Here is a 24,202-nt window from a genome sequence, read left to right on the forward strand (position 1 = left end):
TATTGTGTAAAAATCATCAAAGGCATACTTACTTCAAATTCAACTGTTAATCAACTTGAACCTGAACCATACAGTATAATAAAGTACAATGTAACAGTATAGTGTAACAGTTTATGTATACATCTACTGTTCTCTGTTTGTTAGAAGTAGGGATAGGTATAAAAATGATATGTATCAATTACCATGGTGTAGACAGAGCTAGATTAATGTACACACCCGGAGTACGCTCGGTACACGTCCGGAGTACGCCCGGTACACGTCCGGAGTACGCAATGTACACGTCCGGAGTACGCCCGGTACACGTCCGGTAATTCAGTTGACCAATCACAAGCAATGAATTATTCGAACTGTCGCTTGTCATTGGTCAACACGCTTGCGTTGCGTTACGTCATTACGTAGTACAATAACAATGTGAAGTTCGATTTCTATAAATATTTTTTTAACTTTCAAGAATAACGAAAAAATACCTTTGCAGTACCAGTTTATTTAGAATATTAGATATATATATATATATACTACAAAAATATTACAATAAACAAGTAAAATACTATTTAGATTATGTATACTTTTTATAATTTTATATAAATTTACATTTAAATAATTTACTAACTAATAACTAGCATGTATCCTGTATGCACAATATATTTAAATTATTTGCCGCATTTTCAAGATTATTTTTTTGTCTCAAATTATTTTTCATATATATAAATTACACCATACATATACCTATACACAAATAATTAATACCTGATTTATTTTATCTAAAAATATTTAATTCTCGGATATAATACACCTAAAGTAATTTATATCTGGTTTATTCATATAAAAAATATTCAGTCTGCGATAAATACACCTATATAAAGATTATTAAATGTTATTTATTTTATTTCTATTTATCGAAAAACCATCACACACAAGTGTATTCAGAATACATACTTAAAATAAAGACAAATATAATTTATATATAGTTTATATAATAATTTTTAAAAATGTAATTATTTTTTAATAGTATCAAATACGTCATTATAGGCTAATAAACTACTTTCTAATATAATTATTATACAAACACCTCTAAACAATAACTGCTAATACTTTGACATTGGTTTATAAAGACTATATTAAATTATTTATTATAATGTATTAATATTATTTAGTTTAGAAGTAGAACTGCCTACTTGCAGTGTTAGGTGTGAATAGGTAGCGATTTCGTCGTTCTCTCTCGTCATAATCACTACCATCTGTTGTATACCCCTACAAGTTAAACAACATTAGTGTAAATATGTATTTAAATCAAATCTATAACTTTATTATTATAATTATTAAAGATGTATTGTCCCCCCAAAAACATGAAAAATGAAGATTAATAAAATCAGACTTTAAATAGACCATTTTGCAGTTATAATAAAGTTATTCACTTCTGTTTAAAAAAAAAATGATTTCACTTGTAAGACAAAGGAGATTGTCTGACAGACAATTTAGGTACTGTTTTGCTTTAACGATATATTGTCCACTATTTGTTGAATATGCTATTTTAAAGTGGCATAATAGTTATCCACTTTGACCAAAAATCGGATTAAAAAAACACTTAATTACTTTAAAAAAAATTTAATTTAAAGCAAAAAAATCAAGTCAACTTAATTTTATAAGTTTTTCATTTTTTCCCTATGCAAGTGATTAACTTTGTTAAAACTACAAGATGGCCTATTCAAAGTCTGATTTTATTAATCTTCATTTTTCATGTTTTTTGTGGGACAATACATCTTTAATATTATTATATTATTTTAAAGTGCATTTACAGAGATGATCAAATCGTTGATAAGAAGGATTGAATTTTTATGATATTAATTTAGCCATAATAAGTTGAGAGAATTTGATTAGATATTCAGTTTTAACCTAAATAAAAGTTGAATTTATGATTATATTATAAAATAATTATTTTATTACACATTTTTAAGGATAATTTAGCATGTTTTAAATGCAAAGTATAAAGGATAAAATCAATGTTCAGTTTAACCTGAATAAAAGTTTAATTTATGATTATATACTGTAGTATTTAAGAATTCTTTTATTATACATTTTTGGGAGAATTTAACACGCTTTAAATGTTGAAATGACATGACGCAAGAAGGAAAAACAAAATAAAAGTATAAAATCAAAGACGCTTGAACAAACAAAAGTGGGCGGATAATTGATTCAGCAAGTTGAGTATAGTTTATAAAAACAGTACAATATTTTATTTAAATATTAGAATGAAATGAAATCAAGGAATGTAGAATTGTTCTATTCAATAAAGCTCTGTCTACACTATCAAACTAGTTTGACAAAAAAAGTGTGATGTTCCCAAATATGGTAGTGATATGGGCACATCACATTTTGTTGTCACATAAAGTTTGATAGTGTAGACAGAGCTTTATAATGGCTTTAGCTTGGTTCCCACTAGGATGCAACGCAAGGACGTAAGCGCAACGTCAAACGTAATTTGACCAATCACGACGCAATAAATTATCTAAACTGTCGATTGTGATTGGTCAACTCACTTGCGTTGCACGTACGCCCGTCCAAATGGGAACCAATCTTGAAAGAAAACATACTTTTTGTTCATAGTATGTTGTGTGGTTTTTGGAAACCCAGTTAAAACTTAGGATAATAACATTAAATATTTAAAGCCATACCTCCAGTGTACTAGCTTCCATTCCTGTAGCAACATATGGACGCATGAATTGATTGGATGACACCTCGGATTCATCAGATTGGGTTGACGATCGTACTTGATTCTGTTTTGTAAAATGAATATTTACGAATAATTGTTAAGGTAAAATGAATTATTCTAACTATCAATAATAAATCAACCAATCGACTAATTAATCTTTGAAATTAATTATAATCAATGATTAATTTGTTAACTAATAATTCAATAAACACTAATAAATTAATTAACCAAGCAAATCAATCTATCAACTAATCAATATAGTATAATTAATTTATCAATATATCGATTAACAATCAAGTAATAAATTCAATATACTGATCAATCCAATACTCTTATAATTATTAGATCAATTAATTAATCAATCAATTAATCAATCATCAATCAATATAATCAATTAAAAGTAAAACCAGCATTTAAATCCAGCTATCAACATTTATCCCTAAGATTGGCAAGAAAGCATGTCATAATATTTATGTTGTATCATAGAGATATTATAGTTCACTATAATATCTCTATGGTTGTATTTCAGGGTCAGGTGTTTCTGGTGGTGTTGTCGTAGCCCTTGGGGTACCATGCTACTTTTTAATATCTATTTTTGACAGCCTATTAATATTATATGTTACCGCTCCTCTTGTTTAACAAATTTTGGATCCGCCTCTGTATTTTCATTTTAAACAAATTATAAAAGAAATACTGTTTATTTCACGTATTATATTATTTTATCTTTTTAGTATGTATTATTTGTTATTGGAAAAGCTCCACACCACAGGTGCGTATTGTACTTTCTATTTTACCTTGAAATAAATAAATAAAAATACCCTAAAACCTCAAACAGAAGGCCCCCTGGGCTTCGTTTAGGAAAGAAGCCCATCTTAAAAAGTAGCTTCCATATTTGGTCTGCAAAAGTAATCTCGAAAATAATCTTGAAAAGAAGCCCACCCAAAAGTAAAGCCCATGGGCTTCTTGTCGAGGTTTTACAGTATACAATTTAAAAAAAGCAATACTTACAGTTAGATACGGTGATCTGTTGAGTACACCAGCTAAGTGGCGCATTCTGGCATCTAAACTATTATGACGAGAATAGTCATCATTTGATTCGGTCTCGAAATCTGTCGTGAACACTGGTATTCCAGCCGTTGGATTACGCACCATGAAGGGGCCTTGCTGCTTACTACGAAATTGGAACTTATCGTGTTGTTTACGGCGGATGAGTATGATGAACACGATAAGCAGTAGTAATGCAATCGCTAGGATCACACATGATACAATCACAATAATTAACACTACGATTGGAGATGAAGCTGTCGGGCAAAATAGATTACATCAAATTAGACAAATTACTTTTGGATTTCTCAGTGGTTTTAAGTTTATTTACAGAATTTGGTTTTTTTTTCAGGTACTGAATTATATATTTAAAAAAAATATATAAAAATTGGCTTCACTTACTTTTATCCTGACATTGGGTTCCTTCATATCCTTCCAAACATCTGGAAAAAAAAAATTTACCGAATAAATTGGTTATTACACATTATATACATAAAATCAAGTTGAAATCATCGAAAACCAACACAATCATGGAGGAAATATACATCCTCCATGATAAGATCAACCAACCAAGACATAAATGGGGCATAATTGTGCTATATTCACAAGTTTGGATTTTGTCATTACAAATCATTTATTTCACTAAATAATAATTTCATAGATTAGATATTCATGCTCTACTCAGGACCTAGCACCTAGTGATTGGATATACTCAATCACTGTAGTTTGTTTATCTATATTTTCTGCTTCTTCGTTTTGTATTTCGTATATTTTATTTGGACCCCAATGGAAACCGATTCTTTTTTTAGGACTAATTGGGTTGTCCTGAATTCATCATCAAATGTTTTTCCTTTCCTTTTCTTTGCTTTATCATTTGACTGTTTTTATGATATGTATGATGTATGGATTCAAAATAAAAACAAAGAGAGATTTTTATGTTCTACATGAAACAGTCTGTAGATTGAAAATAAATTGTACAAATTTCATAAAAAAATAAAATTAAATCTATCTATTATTTATCTAGATAAGATATTATAAATTTATTAATAAATTCTGTTAATAAATTATTATTATTATTATTTATAATTACATAAAATCAAATAAAAAAAAATTGAAGCTACTCACGTGCAAGTACGGGTGTTATCATTTACTGAACATGTTCCTTTATCATTACAGTAAGAGTCGTAACACGCATCACATGTTTCGTTAAAGAAACCGTCAAAACAACTAAAATCAAGAAGTTCAATTTTAACAACATTTTAACGCATGAAAATATTGTTCTCATTCAATTCATAAACATTCATTTCTAAGAATTGTTTTTGAGATGGTTTTTCTATTGGTTTTAATAGTGATTTTATTGTTTTTTCCCATCTTCTGTTTTGTTCAAATATAATAAATGAGGATATATTGATAAATCCATATTAATATAGAGAAATCTACCACTGCAACTACACATTCTTTGACTCCATTTAAAAATATATCGATTGCCGAAATCGTAAGTGTAAATGGGGTCTATAACTTAACTTTTCATAAGCATAAAAAAAATCTCCCATTTATTAGTGCTCATGATCAAAATTCTAATACAATAAATTTAAGAATACTGTTTATTTATTTGTTGGTATTCAGTTCATTTAACTTATATGTATTTCCAAAAAATAGAAAAAAATAAATGTCATATTCACAAACAAAAACACAGCCATTACATAATTGTACTTACATACATACTCTCTCTAGTAAATCATTTACTGTACACTCCCCGTTCCCATTACAATGTGAATCATCATTACAGAAAAAAGGATAATCTACAAAGAGAAAAGTGAAAATATATATAATTCATTTAATCATACAAGGATGAAAATCTGGAAGGCTAAAACCTTGTCTACACCATCAAACTAGTTTGAAAAAAAAAATAGTGATATGACATCATCTTGTCCATGCAGTACTGTTTATGGGCACATCACATTTTTTTGTCACATAAAGTAGCCTTGTCTACACTATCAAACTTTATGTGACAAAAAAATGTGGACATGATGATGTTATATCACTACCATGTTTGGGCATATCACTACCATATTTAGGCACATCACACTTTTTTCTAGTTTGATTGTGTAGACAATGTTAGCACCAGGTACAGAGCTTGCTTGTTGCTGACAAAATTATAATTTGGCAGCAGTATTAGGTAGGGATCGTGTAATAAGTACTTTTTCAAAATGTAAGATTGGAAGTTCTATAGCACAGCTTTATGATTTAACAAGGTTGGTTCAAAAGGTTATTATTTTACAATAAATAATAAACAAGCTACTCTTCAAACAAGCTGTCATTGTTGTTCTTTTCTAGTACTGTGCACTGATACACAATACAGTTTTAACAATCTTTAAAACATGAACAATGAAGATAATAAACGACTTTGAATATGCCATTTCGAAGTTTTAATAAAGTCAATCACTTCCGTAGAAAAACAAATGTTTTTACTTAAAAAGACAAAATAAACGGTTAAATTCAACCAAAAACCTATTGTTTTGCTTTAAGTTACAGTTTTTTTCAGGTAAATAATTTTGTTTTTGATCCAAGTTTTTGTCAAAGTGAATAACTATTATGCAATATTAAAATGAAATATTCAACAAAAACATTAATACCAAAATTATTGTTTCAGGGGAAACAATATAATTATCTTATATCAATCATTTCTACAGTGTATGTAGTGATTAAAATATGATTTCATTCTATGTCATTGCTTATTGATTTATTTTATCAAGCTCTACCTCCATATATTATACATATATGTGTGAATTTTAACTTTTTTAATCTGTTTTTAATTTTAACTTTATGATTCCTATTGTATCTTTATGTTTGAATGTTGTTTGTATATTTTTGTATTGTTTTTAAGAGGGCCTCTTCAAGTCAGCTGTACTGCTGTAGTACAGTTGTTAGAGCTACCCTTGTGAAACAAAGTTTAATAAATAAAGTTTTTATTAAAAAAAATAATTAATAAACAGCATACCTTCACCCACAGCATCGTGTTCAACATCAAGCGTTACACTTCTACCGTCGTCCAACGTAATTAAGCCATCACTGGAACTCATAATTAGATCTTGTAGGAGTTGATCGGCTTCTTCAGTTGAGTTGGTCAAGAAGTCTAATAGATACACTGCAATAATACTCCCTTCTTTAAATCCTACTAACGAGCTTTGGTAAAAAGTGTATGGATATTGAGTACTGTAGTAATCGTCGACCTGTAGAATGTTTGAATGTGTTTAAATACAATGTGATAATTTGAATAAAATGGTAAAGTGTTGTAGCAGAGGGGTATTTATGATTTTGAGTTAGAGGGATGAGGTCCTAAAAATTGTAAAATGAAGTGTTGAAAGATATGACCCATGTTTTGCATTGTAATTTTGGAAACTTGGAGTGGGGTGGGTGGTGCTATGCTTTTAGCCATAATATCGACAAGTTTCGAGGCTCACTCGTCCCTTGGTTCTGGTAGTGGAACAAATTTTCTCAGAAAAGACTGTAAATGGTAGGTCCAGTATACACAAAATGAGACAAGTAGGGGTTACCCCGGTGTACTAGTTCACACATAGCCACTGTATTAAGTGCCTTGAGTAGTCTGTGAGAACATTTTTGACTGAAGAGGTCTCTCCAGTATAATGAAAAAATATATATAATATACTACTACTATACTTACAACTGCTAATATTACTGTTTCAATGGACTGATATAATTCTGTTGAACTATCCGCAAGGTCATCAACATACTGTGCTAAGTCTGCTGACCCATTAACTTCTATCACTCGTAATTCACCGCGATATTGGAGTGAAACTATAAAGGGAGGTAAAAGGAACGTTTAATAATTTGTGATTAAACAGTAATAAAAAATGTTAACCGAAAATATCTTTTTGTGATTGAGGGTCAGATCTATCTTTGGAGCACAAATTCTTTAAGAACTGTACACCAAAATAGTACCGGTATACGGAATATACAGCAATGGAACCGAGTGGCTCAAATCTTTTTTTGGCAATCCAACGGCCCTCTAACACTGGGGACAGAGCATTGCCGTGAAGTGTAAAGTCACCCCCTTTGGTACCCACTGGGTTTAGCAGTGAGTGTCATAGCTATTTCGCCATTGTTCAAATCCGGAGTGTCACAGTACCAGGATTGTTTTAGATTCCCATCGCATAATTGGCTTGTAATGTACTTTTTGTTGGGATGGTGAAAAGCGATTTTTCACAAAAGTGTAAAAAAAATAGTATTCGGATAAGCTTTTCAAATAAGTACATGAACAAACAATTTAGCTTTGCTACTGACCTAAACATTGTCCATTCATTGAAGGTGCAAAGCCTGGCGAGCATGTACATGTGTAACTTCCGATTGTATTCGTACAGTCTTCATTTGATACACAGGTATCGGTGAGCGTATCGCATTCATTGATATCTAAAGCAAACAAATGTTACGTCAAAAATATTAATTTATGTGAATAATGGATGGTGTAACTGTAAACTGAGAACGAATGCACTGAAAAGGCACAAAAAGGGTGGCAATGCTGCTGTTGAATAGTTTAAAAATAAAATGGGACATATATTGTTAAATATAGGGTGATTTTTTAGGAAAACTGAAACAACCATTTATCATTTTGTACTTTGCATGTTTTTCTAGATCTGCCACGGAATAACATATAGCAGTAGTAGGTGATTCCCGTGTTCATTCTGAACGTAGGGGAATGAGCTGTTAGGAGCTCATTGTACTAAACCTCAGCATTATGTGGTAGGGTGCCAGTTCCACCTTTTGCCGCCCTTTTTCTCCCTAGTAACTAGGTACTCATTTACAGCTGAGCGGACTGGGAGTTGTCGGGAATTGAACCTGGGTCTATCTGTATGACAGTCAAGTGTCCTAACCACTCGGCTATCCAACTCCTAGCAGTAGTAACAAGATTCTATTAAACATCTTCTATTTTCTATGATTTGAATTGTAATGATGATGAACTGTAGCATACAGATTACACAATATTAGGCTTTAAATCTTACCAATACAGGGGTTATTGCCGTCACGTTCATATCCTGTGACACAATCACAAGTGTAGCTACCATCTGTATTCACACAAACTTCAATTGTCGAACATGGATCGTCATCACATTCATTGTCATCTAGAATAAAATAAAAATAACAAAATAATGTATTGAATGGTATGGTTTTAGTCCAAGAAATAACCTCAAATTCGTAAAAAATAAAAAAAAAATGACCTGGAAAATCAATTATTAAAGCTTACCGATACAATTGTTACTGCCATCACGAACATATCCTGTGGCACAATCACAAGTGTAGCTTCCAATCGTGTTACTACAAACTTCATTTGTTGAACATAGATTCATATCATCACACTCATCATCATCTAGAATGAAATAACAATGGAATTTTAATTATCAAATGGTATAGTTCTACCCAGAGATGTGACTTTAAAGGAACAACTGTATGAAAATTGTAATATAAAATTTTAAAATGTACCCGAAAAAACAAATATCAAACCTTACCGACACAATCGTTATTGCCATCACGTTCATACCCAGAGTCGCATTCACAATTGTAGCTTCCAATCGTATTATTACAAACTTCATTTGTTGAACATGGAGAACTTATAGTATCGCATTCATTGTTATCTAAAAAAAAACAAACATAAAGCATCAACATGGTATGGTTCTAGTCTGAGAAATAATTCTAGAGGAAAAAGAACTGTAATTCATTGTACACATGAGGGGAAGTTGGGGGCGTGCTTCCTACTGTAGCTCTCTTTCTTGACACAGTTTGGTGGTTTCTAGTTCCGGGCGACAACAACCAACACATCAATGCATAGGTCGCAGGTCATCGCCTATTTCAACTACTTATTATTTTATAATCGAAAAGTTTACTCAAAATAAGAATACTAAAAAAGAATACAGATATCATCAAGTCTTGTCCATTAAAGGAATATATATATGGATTTAGCGTTCTTTCAGTGGATGACTTACCTACACATACACCCTCTACGCTAATAAAGCCTTGAGTTGCACAATTGCAAACGTAACTGCCCATCGTATTAGAACAAGTCGTGAACTCTGGGCAAGGATCATCACCATCATTACACTCATCAATATCTGTAAGAAAATATGATTCTTATATAATAATATATAGCAAAATACCACGATGAAGTACTAAGGAGAAAGGAGTCTTGTGAATTATAAAAATATAAATTTTAAAACCATCTTGTAAAAGATTGTCAGAAATTAATGTGGGTTCTCACCACAAAAGAAAAAATTAAAATTTAGAAATTTGGTCTGAAAATCAAGACTTACCAATACAGGCGTTATCGCCATCACGTAAAAATCCTGTGATACAATTATCACAATTAAAGCTACCATCTGTATTCTCACAAAATTCATTTGTCGAACATGGATTGTCAATACATTCATTGTCGTCTGAAATAAGATAAAAGTAAAAATCGTCAGAACGGCTCTATAGTTGCAGAAACTGCAACATTACTAACATACTATAATTAAAAAATTAATAATTTTAACCTTACCGATACAAATGTTACTGTCATTACGTACAAATCCTGTGATACAATTATCACAATTAAAGCTGCCATCTGTATTCTCACAATTTTCATTTGTTGAACATGGATTATCTTCACATTCATTTTCATCTGAAAAAAAGATAAAAGGAAAAAAAACATGGATTAATATAACATTTCATTTTGAACTAAAATAAAACATTTTTATTATTTTTACATTTAATATTGATTCCTCTCTTAAACACATTTGGATTGGACCTTTTAGACCATGGTAAGTTTTATTGGACTTTCCTTGTCACTTTAGCCGGAAACTCGGTTAATTTGACCAAATTAAATCCAATGCGATCGAGGCTTTTGTATAAAAAATATATAACTTTACCAATACAAGCTGTGTTATCTGCATTATACTCATATCCAACGTAACAAGTGTGGCAGTCAAACATGTCATCTCCTGTGAAGACGCAAACACTTAAGAACCTTTCTCGACAATTATCAGTTCCTTCAAAGCAGTGGTCAATTACTGGAATAAAATAATAAATATAGTGATTTAGATAGCACAATTAAATTTAAATGCTGGATTTTGAACTTTAAAGATGTATTGTCCACCAAAACATGAAAACTGATTTAATCAGTTTTAATAAAGTTAATCACTTCCGCAGAAAAAAAAATGAAAAAAATGTTTTTACTTATAAAATGACAAAATAAATGGTTAAATTCAACCAAAAATACATTGGCTATTAGCCAATTTGACTATTTTTAGCTTTGTAGTACAGTTTTTTCAGGTAAATAATTTTTTTTTCAATCCATATTTTGGTCAAAGTGGATAGCTATTTATGTGAAATTAAAATGGCATATTCAACAAAAAACATTTTAAGTTATTTTTCCAGGGGGACAATACACCTTTAATATAATGAATTAATTACACATTTCGTACCTGGGTCTGGTACAATTACGTCTGTTACAACCTGACTGTCTGGTTCTAGAATATTACTGTCTCGTCCTGTTAGACCGTCTAGGAACACCTGCCGCAACTGGTCATCGGTAATATTTAATTCTATGTTAAATGACACGACAAATGTTGCACGTATACCAACGGACACATTCATGAATGAGATGGTTTCAGTGCCGAAATATTGATCCATATAAATACTCTTTTCAAATAAACTGTCCATCTGCAAAAACATAAACACAAAATAATGTATAATTCAAGTCAATACAGCCATACTTTATGCAAACACAATCAACAAAACAAAAAAGAACACATTTAAAATAGAAATATATTGTTTACATGGCGAAATCAAATGTTGATATAAAGTTTACGGTACACCACGTATATTAGTTCTGAAAATAACTGTTGAGTTTCTCAATGTTTTGATCAATATACTTTGATCGTAATCAGGAGTGAGATTGGTGAAAGGTTCTCATGCATAAAGGTCATTCAAGAAAATAATATGGAATGTATTCTATGACAAATGTGTCGGCTTCAGGAAATCCCAATGACTCAATGTGTCAAAATGAGTTTGTCCTCAAAGACATCAAACAAATAATATTAGCTACTTACATCTGCACTTATTTGAAGAGCAACATCATCAAAGTTAAAATCATCGAAAAACATGTTTGCGTCTAATCCTTCGATATATTCAAAGTCGATCACAAGATTCTTCGAAACCGCAGCTGAAAACATGAAAAAGTATCATTTATAAGATAAGTTAAGTTGCCAAATACATATTGTAAAGCTCTGTCTACACCATCAAAGTAATTTTACAAAAAAACCTGTAATGTGCCCAAATATGGTAGTGATATGCCCAAATATGGTAGTGACATGACATCATCATGTCCATATATGGACACATCACATTGTTTTGTCACATAAACTTTGATAGTGTAGACTGAGCTTTAAACATTTGGTGCAATACCAACATTCAATAATAATAAATAAAAACCAATTTTAACAACTTATTTATATTATGTTTTACATAGATACTCTGGAATTCGTTTGATGTTTCTTTAAAAAAATGTATTCTCAAACGAATGTAAAAACAGAAACATTGTTGTATAAGTGAAGTTTTTTATTCCCTGAAATTTGTTATATCGATATTGCCTTATGTCGTAACTTAATCGTACACAATATGATTTAAAACAAATGGGGAGATGAAATCTTCTTACTTCCTTTTACTGCACTTTGTTGACAAGAAATGATGTACTTTATTATGTTATGTTATATTAAAACTGTTGGAAACAAACATAATAATAATATAAAAAAACATACCTATACAGGTTCCACTGACGTTGAAATAAGAGGTCTGACATGTGCAGTAAAAACTGCCCTGGGTGTCAACACATCTTTCGTTAGACTCCAGTTGGCATGGTGATATGAGAGATCTACATTCGTCTATATCTGTTTGACAAAACAAATTAATTCAGTTAAAAAAGAAAAGAAAAACATTGGCAAGCAAAAGTCGGGAACCTTTAAGTCACATGACTTGTGATAATTGGGAGCTTTCAATTTGCACCGACCGAACAAGGTCAGGTCAATCGAGGCATGTGGCTCGTGTGCACTCTTAATAACACAGTTCATATTTTGGGAGAGTAAGGAGGTTACCCCGGTGTGCTGGTCTATCACAGCCCCTGTAGTTATGAACAAACGAACAAGCGTCATCTAATGGCAGCTGTACGCCCTATTGTGTAAATCGTAAACGTTGGCTGCGAGACACAGGTTATTCCCACACACTTTATTACTGCATATTTTCCAATCTTTATTCAAATATGAAAGCTAACTTACTTTCACAATCAAATCCATCTCCTTGGTAACCATTTTGACATGCACATGAATAAGAGCCAATAGTATTGCTACATATCCCGTTGTCCGAACAGGAATCAATATTAAAATCACACTCATCATAATCTGAGAAATAAGAATGTTGAAATATAGATTATAGATTTAAGAATCATAATCAAAACATATTTTGTAGTCTTATTACCGTATATCCTCAGGTATAATCCAGCTTCGGGTCTAATCTCACCCCCTACTTTATGTATGATTTTACAAACAAGCATATCCCTAGGTATAGTCCCAGTATTGACTTTTGATCTGGATGTAGGCCTCTCTCCAGCCAGTTCAGATGAGTTTTTAAAAGAAATGCTTACCAATCATTTTTTTTCCCTTTCGCAGGTATTAGTCCCACCCGCCAAAGTCGGCCCAATTTCATGTTCTAGCGGGGTGGGATTTTACCAGCGGATATACGGTATTGTAGTTTATACTGTAAGAAACATCTGTTAAAAAGAGAGATTATACAGAAACAGCATAGACTGTCAGAAAGAAACGCATCAGAGGAAACAACAAATTGAAGCATACCACAATACTGTTTAGGCCTAAAAACAGAACATTTACCTTCGCATTGACCAATTCTAGCATTTCCACCAGGAAGACTGACATAACCAATGTAACAGTTACATGTGTAGGATCCAAATGTGTTTGTACAGTTTGCAATTGAATCACAAGTGTCAGTTTCAATTGCGCATTCATCAATATCTTAAAAATGTAAAAACAAATTTGTATAATCAAAAGAAGCAAAAATGAGGTTAAAATAAAAGAAGCGGACATTTTTGGCAAGATATACACTAGGTAGGAAAGAGGAAGAGTTGTTGTACTAACTGCATAGTACAGTAGCTTGACAAATAATGTTGAGTTAAGCAGAGAGCTTCAGAAATGTTTAATTGCACAAACTTTAGTGTCACTTCGTGAAATAAAAACTGTGGTGTCTTTATCACTTTATAGCGTCACTGACAAAATGATGTTACGATTTGGAGAGGATTATGTTACATCAAAAGTCACATGCCAAATGCTATATTTCTTTTATATTTATACACGTTGCTATTTATGTATGTATGAGAAATATATTTTCCATACTGAGCTATTCTCACTTAACAGCAAAAATGAGCTACTGTAGTATCAACATGTAGGTACAAAACGAAATATTTAATTAACAATAGGCAGCACATCCGTAAACAATAGACCTTTGTAAAACATAAACAACAAAACTTCCTGGTCATTCATTATCTGCAGTCCTGGACTAATTGCGTCAATCATGTTTTGTAATTCATCTGAAGAGTGTGACCAACTTTGCTGGCCATACGAAACAAGCTTGTAGTGAATAAATATGAAGTCATTTTAGTTCATCTTGTATCGTTTTATTATGTAGTTACTTACCAGTACAATTAAATCCAGGCTGTGAAGAGGAGTCTTCAAAACCCATATTACATTCACATGTGTAAGATCCATTGTTATCTGTACAGGTGGCCAACTCATGACAATCGTCAAATTGTTCAAAACATTCATCTATGTTTGCACAATTTATAAATCCATCACCACGGTAACCACCGTTACATGTGCATAGGTATGATCCATCTGTGTCTTGACATGCAGCATTTACATTACAAGGGCTATTCGAACATTCATTGATATCTGAAGACAAATCAAAACATTTAAATTACAGTTGTTACTTAAGAAAAGTGCAAGAAATAATCATATATGAATCATGTTTATATTTCCTATTAATCGGTTCTCTTCAATTAGGAATTTGATTTGATTTATATAGTGTAGCTTAAGCATAGAAAATAAACAGAATTATAACATATCTTACATAATCTTGTGGGAATCTAATTTGTCTTGAGTAAAGGTAACTTACTTGTACAATTTGTTTTGCCGTCACCGGTATAACCAGTTATACATTGACACTCGAATGATCCCACAGTATTATTACACGTTGCGAGCAAATTACATGAATCAATTGATAAACACTCATTATTATCTATGAATAAATGAAATGCATTTATTATTATACATAAGCAATGACAATACAGAGAATTTTCTATATTAAACCAGCATAACCATAGCTTTTCTCATTTTATCTTTAAAATAAATTATTACATACACGTTGAGGACCTGTGTTCACAAGTTTGTATGATTCAAATTCCTTACCAATACAAATATTTTCGTCGTTTCTCGAGAATCCTGTTCCACAAGCACACCTGTAGCTGCCCTCTTGATTTATACACACCGCATTCTCAGTACAGTTATACAGTTCTTCAGAATTGCATTCGTTAATATCTGAAAAAGAGTATGCATTTTATAATTCAATGATACAAACATTTTAATTATTTACTGAATTAACTTAAAGATGTATTGTCTCCCAAAAACATGAAAAATGAAGATTAATATAATCAGACTTTGAATAGGTTATTTTTATTTAAACACTTCGTAGAAAAATAACATAATAAATGGTTAAATTCCACCAAAAATACATTGGCTGGCAGCCAATTTGACCTTTTTTTGCTTGAAATTACAGTTTTTTCAGGTAAATAAATTTTGTTTAGATCCAATTTTTGAATGTGAATAACTATTATGTGACATTAAAATGGCATATTCAACAACAAAAACAGTAAAAATTATTTTTCAGGGGAACAATACACCTTTAACAAATAGATGTATTTATCCCATTAGTCAATGAAAATAGTATGTAAAGTGTTATAAAAATGTAGGTCTATGTAGGAAGATTTGTACGTGCAAGACCTCAGATTACAAATTTAAATTCATTTGTATAATGAATATATTATGCTGGACGAATAAATAAACAAAATGAAGTGACAAACTTCAATAATTTTAGAATTTAATAAACCTAAAAATGATAATTTAATTTAATATATATAGCGGAAAATGCTTGTATTTCTTACCGTCACACATTTCTCCAGCAAACCCATCCAGGCATGAGCACATGAAAGTCCCAGGCATATTAATACACTCAGCATTTGCCACACAAATAGTGCTATTCAGGCACTCATTAGTGTCTAAATATAAACAATACAAAACAAATTAAATACATTTGAAAGCAAAGCAATTAAGACTGGGTCTGCAAACCAAGTAATAATATCGGCACAGGCTCATGGCACTGATCAATGATAGTCATGGGAAAGCAAGATAAATCTCAGATAAGGACTAAAACTGGAGGTTCAGTGTACACATCTGGCTCATGTGCACGTAAAAGAACCCAGTGTAAATTTCGGAAAGACTAAGGGTTGTTCTGGTCCATTTCAGTCACTGTCGTTTAGTGCTGCCTTGGGTTTAAAATCCTACCAGTGGAATAATTCTTTCTTTTATTTTAATTGTTCACACTTCAAATACAAACAGTACAAATTTAGTAAGCAGGTATTAAAGAAATAATAAATATGGTAATCAAATTAATTAAAAATAAGATACTTGTACTTGCTAATCAGAGAAGTGTGAGAGAAGATCAAATAAGTAAAAAAACCGTAAGCTTTGTTATGGAAAGCACAAGAGTGGCTTTACACCGCTGACTTATTTACAATATAGAAACAAGTAAAGCACTTGCCTCGACACGTTCGTTCGTCAGTGGACAACTCATAGCCATCGTTACAAGAACACTCAAAGCTTCCTTCATTATCAATGCAATTGGTTTCACATTGGTTAGTATTATCACTAGCACATTCATCGATATCTAAAATAAAAATGTATTAGAATTAAGGTGAGTAAATCTGTGCTATTAAAAAGAATTTAAAGCTCTGTCTACACTATCAAACTTTATGTGACAAAATCATTGTGCCCATATAATGATGTCATATCACTACCATAATTGGGAATATCACTAACCATTATTTGGGCACATCACACTTTTTTTGTCAAAATAGTTTGATAGTGCAGACAGAGCTTTAGCCTAGTAAGGATGTGCGAGAGACAATTTCTTAAATTATCATGAAATAGCATTCGTGCTCCATTTATAGAAGCACTGATGAAGAAAGTCTATCTGAGGTGAATAGGCTTAAGACGAAATTGTATCAATGTTAAATACTTTATGAACTGTAATATATTTTTGGTTGAATACAATGAAAAGTAATCTTGTTGGTTTAAATAGAATCCTTGAAAATACATACTCTGGCAAGTGGTTGCACTTGCCGCAACATAACCATTGTTGCAGATACAAGTTGGGTCGCCAGAATTATCTAGTATACACTGAGAGAAGGCATCACAGGGGTTAGCTGTGCATTCCATTCCTGCTAGAGCTGAAATCACAAACAAAATATGAGTATGTGGAAACATAATGCAATTCAATGTGCCGTTATTGTCAGTAGTGTTAGAATCAGTGAATGCGCAAATGAGAGATTATAATACAATAATAACATATAATATCATTTTTAGTGTTTGCCAGTCATAAGAAATGTCATTTTCATCTTTTGGACAATAAAGTTATTTTGTATTTTATTCTAAATGTCTTAGTTTTGCAAAAAAATTGGGCCTGCAGTCAAATGGTACAAGATAGTTAACTGTGTGTACGAAAAAAGTTTTAAAAAATGAACACTTTAAAACTTACGATTACAAGATACTGCGTCATTCTGAAGTTCGAAACCAGTGTCGCAACCACAGGTAAACGATCCAGCGGTATTGGCACAGGTTTGACTACAGCCATCTGTTTCCAAACTGCATTCATCAATATCTGGAAAGTAATTATTAGATTTGTCATTATCTCAATTCGCCAATCATACTAAGACTAAAAGAAACGTAACCTTAGCAATTCTCATATAAAAGTGAATACAAAAAGGAAATTCATCTTCATAATAAATATGGATCATATAATCAATAAATGTTTAATCATTTATCAGTAAATTTTTGTAATTGTACTTGTAGAGGAGAGAGATGTATATTTTAACAAACTGTTCACGAGAACAATAATCAATGTGGCAGTATTAATACCTAATGTTGTAACAAGAATAAAAGGTAAGAAGCTCTCCACAAATAAATAGTACTGTATAATTATAATCTTGATTTTCGATAATTATACATAATTCCAGCCTTACCGTCACAAGTAACACCATTGCCCGTGTAACCACTATTACATTCGCATTCATAGGATCCTATGATATCATTACAAGTACCGCTGCTTGAACAAGGGGAAATCCCATTCACTGGAACACATTCGTCGACATCTTGAAAAACAAAAACACATTTTTTTTAATGCAATAAGTATGGTATTGTAAAGTAAGTGAGTCGACACTACTGTAAACAGATGTGATATTTATTAAGTATCACCTGTACTCATAGCACATGTATGCAATTAGCACCCTGTGTGATAACTACAGTATCCTGTATATAACCACAATCAATATATACCAGTAGTTAAGAATACTTTTAGTTAAGTTAGAATCACTTGTACGTTGAACATCAAACAATAAAGATCATTTTACTAGCAACTACGCCTTGTGCATATTACTATAGCAATAAGTTTATAACTACTATTAGTAATATTTGAGGAAAATCTACAATACAAAATTCGGTGAGTGAGTGGCCAAGCGGTTAGTTAAGACAGTGGAACCGTAATTACGTAGCCATAACATCGGCAAGGGTTCGAGGCTCACTTGCTCCATGGTTCTGGTGGTAGAACGAGTCTTCTCGGATAAGGACTATAAACCGTAGGTCCAGTGTACACATAGCTCATGTGCACTTTAAAAAAACCTAGTATATCTTTCGAGACGAGTAGGGGGTTACCACCTGTTGGTCCTGATCCTTCACTAACAGTGTTAGTGAGAAGTATAAATACAATCTCTTTATTGTCAAAATCTAAAATAATTATAATAATTACATTGCTCAACTTGTTTGACAAAAAGCTTTCGCTTATATGAAACTTACTTGTACATATGGCAGTGTCATTCACTCTTGCATAACCAGGAATACACCGGCAGAAATAATCAGGGTCGGTATTAATACACTCCTCGATATCGGAACAGATATTCATATCAACTGTACATTCATCAATATCTAGGGAGTGAGAAATAACAATGACATCATTTCGTGGGGAAATATTTTACTCTATTTCTTATGATGAAAATGTAGTGTCTCGGTTCTCACTAGAACTTAACGCAAGGAAGCAAACACAACAAAAGGAATTTGAACAATAACAGGTGATAGTATATCGTTACTGACTTTTGAAACTCCTTTTGATCCAGAGTTGCATTGACACGTGTAGCTACAGTACCTTCCACGATTCAGTGTTGCTCCTAAATAATTTCCTGACTTACCCACACAAGTAAATCTATCTCCTTCAGCCCCTGAGTTGAATTGACACGTGTGCTACCTTCCACATTTCAGTGGAAATAATTTTACCGACTACATAACTTCCTGACTTACCCACACAAGTAAATCCATCTCCTTCAGCCCCTGAGTTGCATTGACATGTGTAGCTACCTTCCACATTGGTACAGGTGGCCCTTGAGCTACATTGTTGGTCGCCATTGACACATTCATTGACATCAAAACAATGTGTGCCATTGCCTTGATAACCTTGTTGACATGTGCACATGAACGAACCGACGACATTGACGCAATCTGCATTCTCATCGCAGTTACTCAAACCTTGGAGACACTCATTAATATCTATAAATGAATACATCATTTATATTATATCTTTGTTTATCATTCTTAAAATATATTTTATTATAGATGTATACCAGGGCCGTAGCAAGTATGAGGCAGACTAGGCGCAATTGCTTCGTCTGAAATTTTCAATTTTCACCACTCACCGCAATTCCCCAGCAGAAAAGTCATATTTTACAGTATATTTAATAATTATATTTAAAACATCTTTGCCTCGTCATGGCAATCCCGTTCACAAGAAAAACACATAAAAAAGTCTTATTACAAGTCTTTGGGAGTGGAGTTGTATTTTGTCACTGAAATACGAGAGGATTTGAACCACGACCCTTGGTAGCCAAGCATCATAACCACCAAGACACAACTCAAAGTACAAAAAAAAAACACTTACCGTCACAAGACATTCCATTGCCTAAGAATCCATCTTGACAAGCACAAGAAAATGAACCTACAACGTTGTTACAATCTGCATTGAGGTCACAAGGAAAACTTCCAGTTTGGCATTCATTTACATCTGTATATTAAAATACATTTTATGTACATATCATTTTTGACGCACTTTAACAACCAATGACATACAACCAGGGAAGTGTGAAATTTCAGTGTAATTTCACTCTTTCATGCATACGACCAATAGAAATAACGGAATAAAATCATCTAGCATTAATCCAAACTTTTTTGGGACCTACAACTGATTCTTTTGTAAGTCTGGACTCAATCTATAAGTTGTGGATATTAAACTACCTCCACATCCTCAATTGGACACTGACGTCACCAAATTCAATGTTCACATTATTGCAAACTTATAAGAACTGTTTAGCTAAAGAAGTTGCTTAACATTTCCATGATTCTGGTCAACAGAGAAAAAAACAACCCAAAACTCCCAAAATAGTTATATATCTATTCATTTTTTATTTATTGGATTAATAACCTTACTAATAATAGGAACTCCTTCCGTTAAAATAAATACATTTTTTTAAACATTTTCTGATGTTTGGTGATATTAAACTGTGATGGCTTCAGTATTTTACATGTATATAATGTCATACCTTCACAAGATATACCATCCCCACTGTAGCCAACATTACATGAACAATTAAAGCTTCCAACGAAATTCTCACACATGGCATTAGAATCACAGTTATCTGTATGTCTATCACATTCGTCTATGTCTGCAGAAAGAAACACACTTAATTGTTGTCAAATGGCCAAGTAGTAAGTATGTAAAACATTCATTCACTTTTTATTTCAATTTACTAATAACGTATATAAAGTTGAGGAGTCTAAATAAAAGCATAGCTTGTAGTGAATAGACTCCTCAAAACAAAAAAATAAAATATAAATAATATAACAAAATTAGTATGTTTTCTCTAACACATAATTAACATTTATATGTCCAAACTATTTTCTAAAATATATCAAACTATCAAGGGTCTCTATTAAAAATCTAAATTAATATTAAAAATAACAAACATGGGTTATTTTCCAGCAAGCAAAATAGAATATATGGTACCAACTCATTATTTCACTTATTAAACAATACATGAATTGGTTATAAAAATCATACGGATTCTCATTCTTTATCTAGAGTATAGAAATGATAGATATCAGGAGAGGTCTTCATTAATACTTAAGTGAGCTGTAAATAAATGTTATAAATAAGATCAAAGTGGATACCTAAACAATCCTTTAGATTTGGATGAAGTTCAAACCCAGATCTGCAGTTACATGTGTAACTTTGAAGAGTGTTTACACAAAGTTCTGGATGTTCACAGAAGTTGACGCCCTCTACCTGGTCTTGACCAGCTGCGCATTCATCAAAATCTATATAAAAACATGTGTAATTAAAATATTTTGTTGTTGTTTTGTTTTATATATTTAGGCAAATTGCCAAGGATAACCATAAGCGAATTCATTCACAATCCTTCTGAAGAGAAAGTCTTATTACAAGTCTTTGGGAGTGGAGTTGTAAATTGTGATTAGAAAAAAATCCTGATATATGAAAGGACCCTTGGATTGGTAGCCAAGCATCATAACCACCAAGCCACACAACTCCACTGTACAGTTGGCAACATTGGCAGACAATAATAATTGTACCTTATGTATGTTTTAATTAATCTTTTTTTGTAAATAGTAATTTACAAAAATGTAAATGTATGATGTTTTGTTTGATGTACCATATTTCTGTCGAGGAAAACAATTTTTCCATGTACACATTTTTGTATGGAACAAATAAAGATTTGATTTGAGTATAAAAATATTGGGAGATCAATCTTGTACTCAAAGTGAAATATCTATATAGAGGGAGGTACTCCTCATGACACAGTGTACATATTTAGTTTCTAAAACAGCATGAACTATATTTCCTTATTTCAATTTTATATAAAAAATAATATATATATATATATTTTAGAATATTATATATAAAAATATACACATACCGAAACACTTAAAGCCATCTCCCTGCAATCCGCTGGGGCAGTCTGCACATGTTGCATTTACTTCTGGAGCAAGGTTGTCCTGGCAAATGACCCCAGGGTGGCATGGTTCATCCATACATGCGTCGTAATCAATAGAACAATCAAATCCTGTCCACGCAGCTGAACAGATACATTGCACAACCTGCATCAATCAATCAATCATTAACATTTATTTCCAAAATGGTTGCGTCACCAACAAAGCAAATGCTTGTGTCAGGGACGCCAAAACAAAACAGACAAAAGCAAACAAAACATATATATATATATATAAATCACTTGCACTGATGAAGGGCTAGTGTTGCCCGAAAGCTCTGCTAACTTTTCTGGCTGTTTTACTTATTGTTTTGATTTAGCTTTTAGCTTTTTTTTTGTATCTCCATTGAGATCCAGCCACTGATACCCACAGCATTGTCATTTTTTCAGTGCTTATTTTATTTGTATCTCCATTGAGATCCAGCCACTGATACCCACAGCATTGTCATTTTTTCAGTGCTTATTTTATTTGTATCTCCATTGAGATCCAGCCACTGATACCCACAGCATTGTCATTTTTTCAGTGCTTATTTTATTTGTATCTCCATTGAGATCCAGCCACTGATACCCACAGCATTGTCATTTTTTCAGTGCTTATTTTATTTGTATCTCCATTGAGATCCAGCCACTGATACCCACAGCATTGTCATTTTTTCAGTGCTTATTTTATTTGTATCTCCATTGAGATCCAGCCACTGATACCCACAGCATTGTCATTTTTTCAGTAATTTGCCTTTGGATTTATAAATATAAATCACTGTATGTATGATAATGAAATAAATGGAAGCTCAAATTCATCAGTAGAAGAGTGATGTATACATTTTACAAATAATGAATGTTTACAAGGTGTATTGGAGAATATTTCATGAGTTGAAAAATTATTATATTTAACAAGGCAAAGCAGAGCACTCAATCTTTCATAAAATGAGATATTCATTTCATTTCGTCTTAACATAAAAATAGATACAATAATAAAAAAACAATAACTTTTCAAAGTGTGAATAATTAACTAATCAAATTACAGGAATATAATCAGGTGTGTTATAAAAATATAATAATTGTTTATTCTTTACATGCAGGCTCTCCATGCACGGTACATAAACTGAAGGAAAGAGGAAACTGTCAAATCTTCAAAGAAAAGTCTTCAGTTGGGTCTTTTATACTTTTCGAATGTTACAATAAAGATTACAATGATTACTGAATATATATAGAACAGAAGTGTATCAATGTTCTTTTGTAATATGCCAAAATATAATATATCATACCGCAAACTTTTCATTATTGATATCAGATCCCTCGACTAGATTGGTAAAATCACATTGTCCGCCGTTAACGCAGCCACACAGGTACACTTCCATTGTGATGATGACGCTTTGTGCGCCATCACTGACTTCAATCGTGATGTTTACATTATCAACAGTAGTTGGTGTCCAGGTAAACAATCCAGCTGGTTAAACAACAACAAATAGATTATAAATTTAAATAAAAGTTTTTATCAAGTTATTCACTTATTTCATTTCATTTCTTTATTCGAATTCAAAACAAAATAACATTAAAAAACAGTACAGGACTGAATTCAGGGTAGCACAAAATAGTAACCAATGGTCAACTTATTTCCATTGTGGCCTTACGCAAAAAAAAAAAAAAAAATTCAGTTATAAAAGACAAAATTCCAAAAACCTGTTGTCTGACAATTTGTCAGGTAAATAATTCGTAAATTATTATATTACAAAAGATAGAAAGCCATCATATTAAGCTCAAGGTTTTAAGCATGGGCCACCAATTTAAAAATCCTGGATCCTCCACTAATAATATTAAGATCCAGCCACTGATACCCATATCATTGTCATTTTTTTCAGTGCTTATTTTTTTTTGTATCCATTGACATCCAGCCACTGATACCCACAGAATTGTTATTTTTTTCAATAATTTGGCTTTGGATTAAGTATACTGTT

General features: G+C 31.9%; 1 protein-coding gene across 1 annotated transcript in view; it reads right to left on the bottom strand.

The window, feature by feature from the left end:
• Positions 1–536: 536 nt before the first annotated feature.
• Positions 537–24,202, bottom strand: part of LOC144838795 (uncharacterized) — a 58,763-nt gene continuing 35,097 nt past the window's right edge. The window contains exons 20-55 of the mRNA XM_078694284.1: positions 23,513–23,694; positions 22,176–22,356; positions 21,412–21,558; positions 20,784–20,906; positions 20,126–20,248; positions 19,492–19,737; positions 18,994–19,122; positions 18,165–18,293; positions 17,681–17,803; positions 17,244–17,372; positions 16,685–16,810; positions 16,029–16,142; positions 15,277–15,405; positions 14,984–15,106; positions 14,506–14,760; positions 13,687–13,827; positions 13,078–13,200; positions 12,565–12,693; positions 11,857–11,969; positions 11,230–11,467; positions 10,675–10,815; positions 10,305–10,427; positions 10,078–10,200; positions 9,754–9,879; positions 9,280–9,405; positions 9,018–9,140; positions 8,776–8,895; positions 8,060–8,185; positions 7,440–7,573; positions 6,756–6,987; positions 5,472–5,556; positions 4,880–4,981; positions 4,157–4,197; positions 3,719–4,011; positions 2,673–2,774; positions 537–1,251 (exon numbers count right to left, since the gene is read on the bottom strand). Coding sequence (XP_078550410.1) covers positions 1,156–1,251; positions 2,673–2,774; positions 3,719–4,011; positions 4,157–4,197; positions 4,880–4,981; positions 5,472–5,556; positions 6,756–6,987; positions 7,440–7,573; positions 8,060–8,185; positions 8,776–8,895; positions 9,018–9,140; positions 9,280–9,405; positions 9,754–9,879; positions 10,078–10,200; positions 10,305–10,427; positions 10,675–10,815; positions 11,230–11,467; positions 11,857–11,969; positions 12,565–12,693; positions 13,078–13,200; positions 13,687–13,827; positions 14,506–14,760; positions 14,984–15,106; positions 15,277–15,405; positions 16,029–16,142; positions 16,685–16,810; positions 17,244–17,372; positions 17,681–17,803; positions 18,165–18,293; positions 18,994–19,122; positions 19,492–19,737; positions 20,126–20,248; positions 20,784–20,906; positions 21,412–21,558; positions 22,176–22,356; positions 23,513–23,694 — 5,096 coding nt within the window. The 3' untranslated portion in view covers positions 537–1,155. The remainder of the gene's footprint in view (positions 1,252–2,672; positions 2,775–3,718; positions 4,012–4,156; positions 4,198–4,879; positions 4,982–5,471; positions 5,557–6,755; positions 6,988–7,439; positions 7,574–8,059; positions 8,186–8,775; positions 8,896–9,017; positions 9,141–9,279; positions 9,406–9,753; positions 9,880–10,077; positions 10,201–10,304; positions 10,428–10,674; positions 10,816–11,229; positions 11,468–11,856; positions 11,970–12,564; positions 12,694–13,077; positions 13,201–13,686; positions 13,828–14,505; positions 14,761–14,983; positions 15,107–15,276; positions 15,406–16,028; positions 16,143–16,684; positions 16,811–17,243; positions 17,373–17,680; positions 17,804–18,164; positions 18,294–18,993; positions 19,123–19,491; positions 19,738–20,125; positions 20,249–20,783; positions 20,907–21,411; positions 21,559–22,175; positions 22,357–23,512; positions 23,695–24,202) is intronic.

This window comes from Antedon bifida, chromosome 3, assembly GCF_963402885.1.
Source record: "Antedon bifida chromosome 3, ecAntBifi1.1, whole genome shotgun sequence".
Taxonomy (NCBI): domain Eukaryota; kingdom Metazoa; phylum Echinodermata; class Crinoidea; order Comatulida; family Antedonidae; genus Antedon; species Antedon bifida.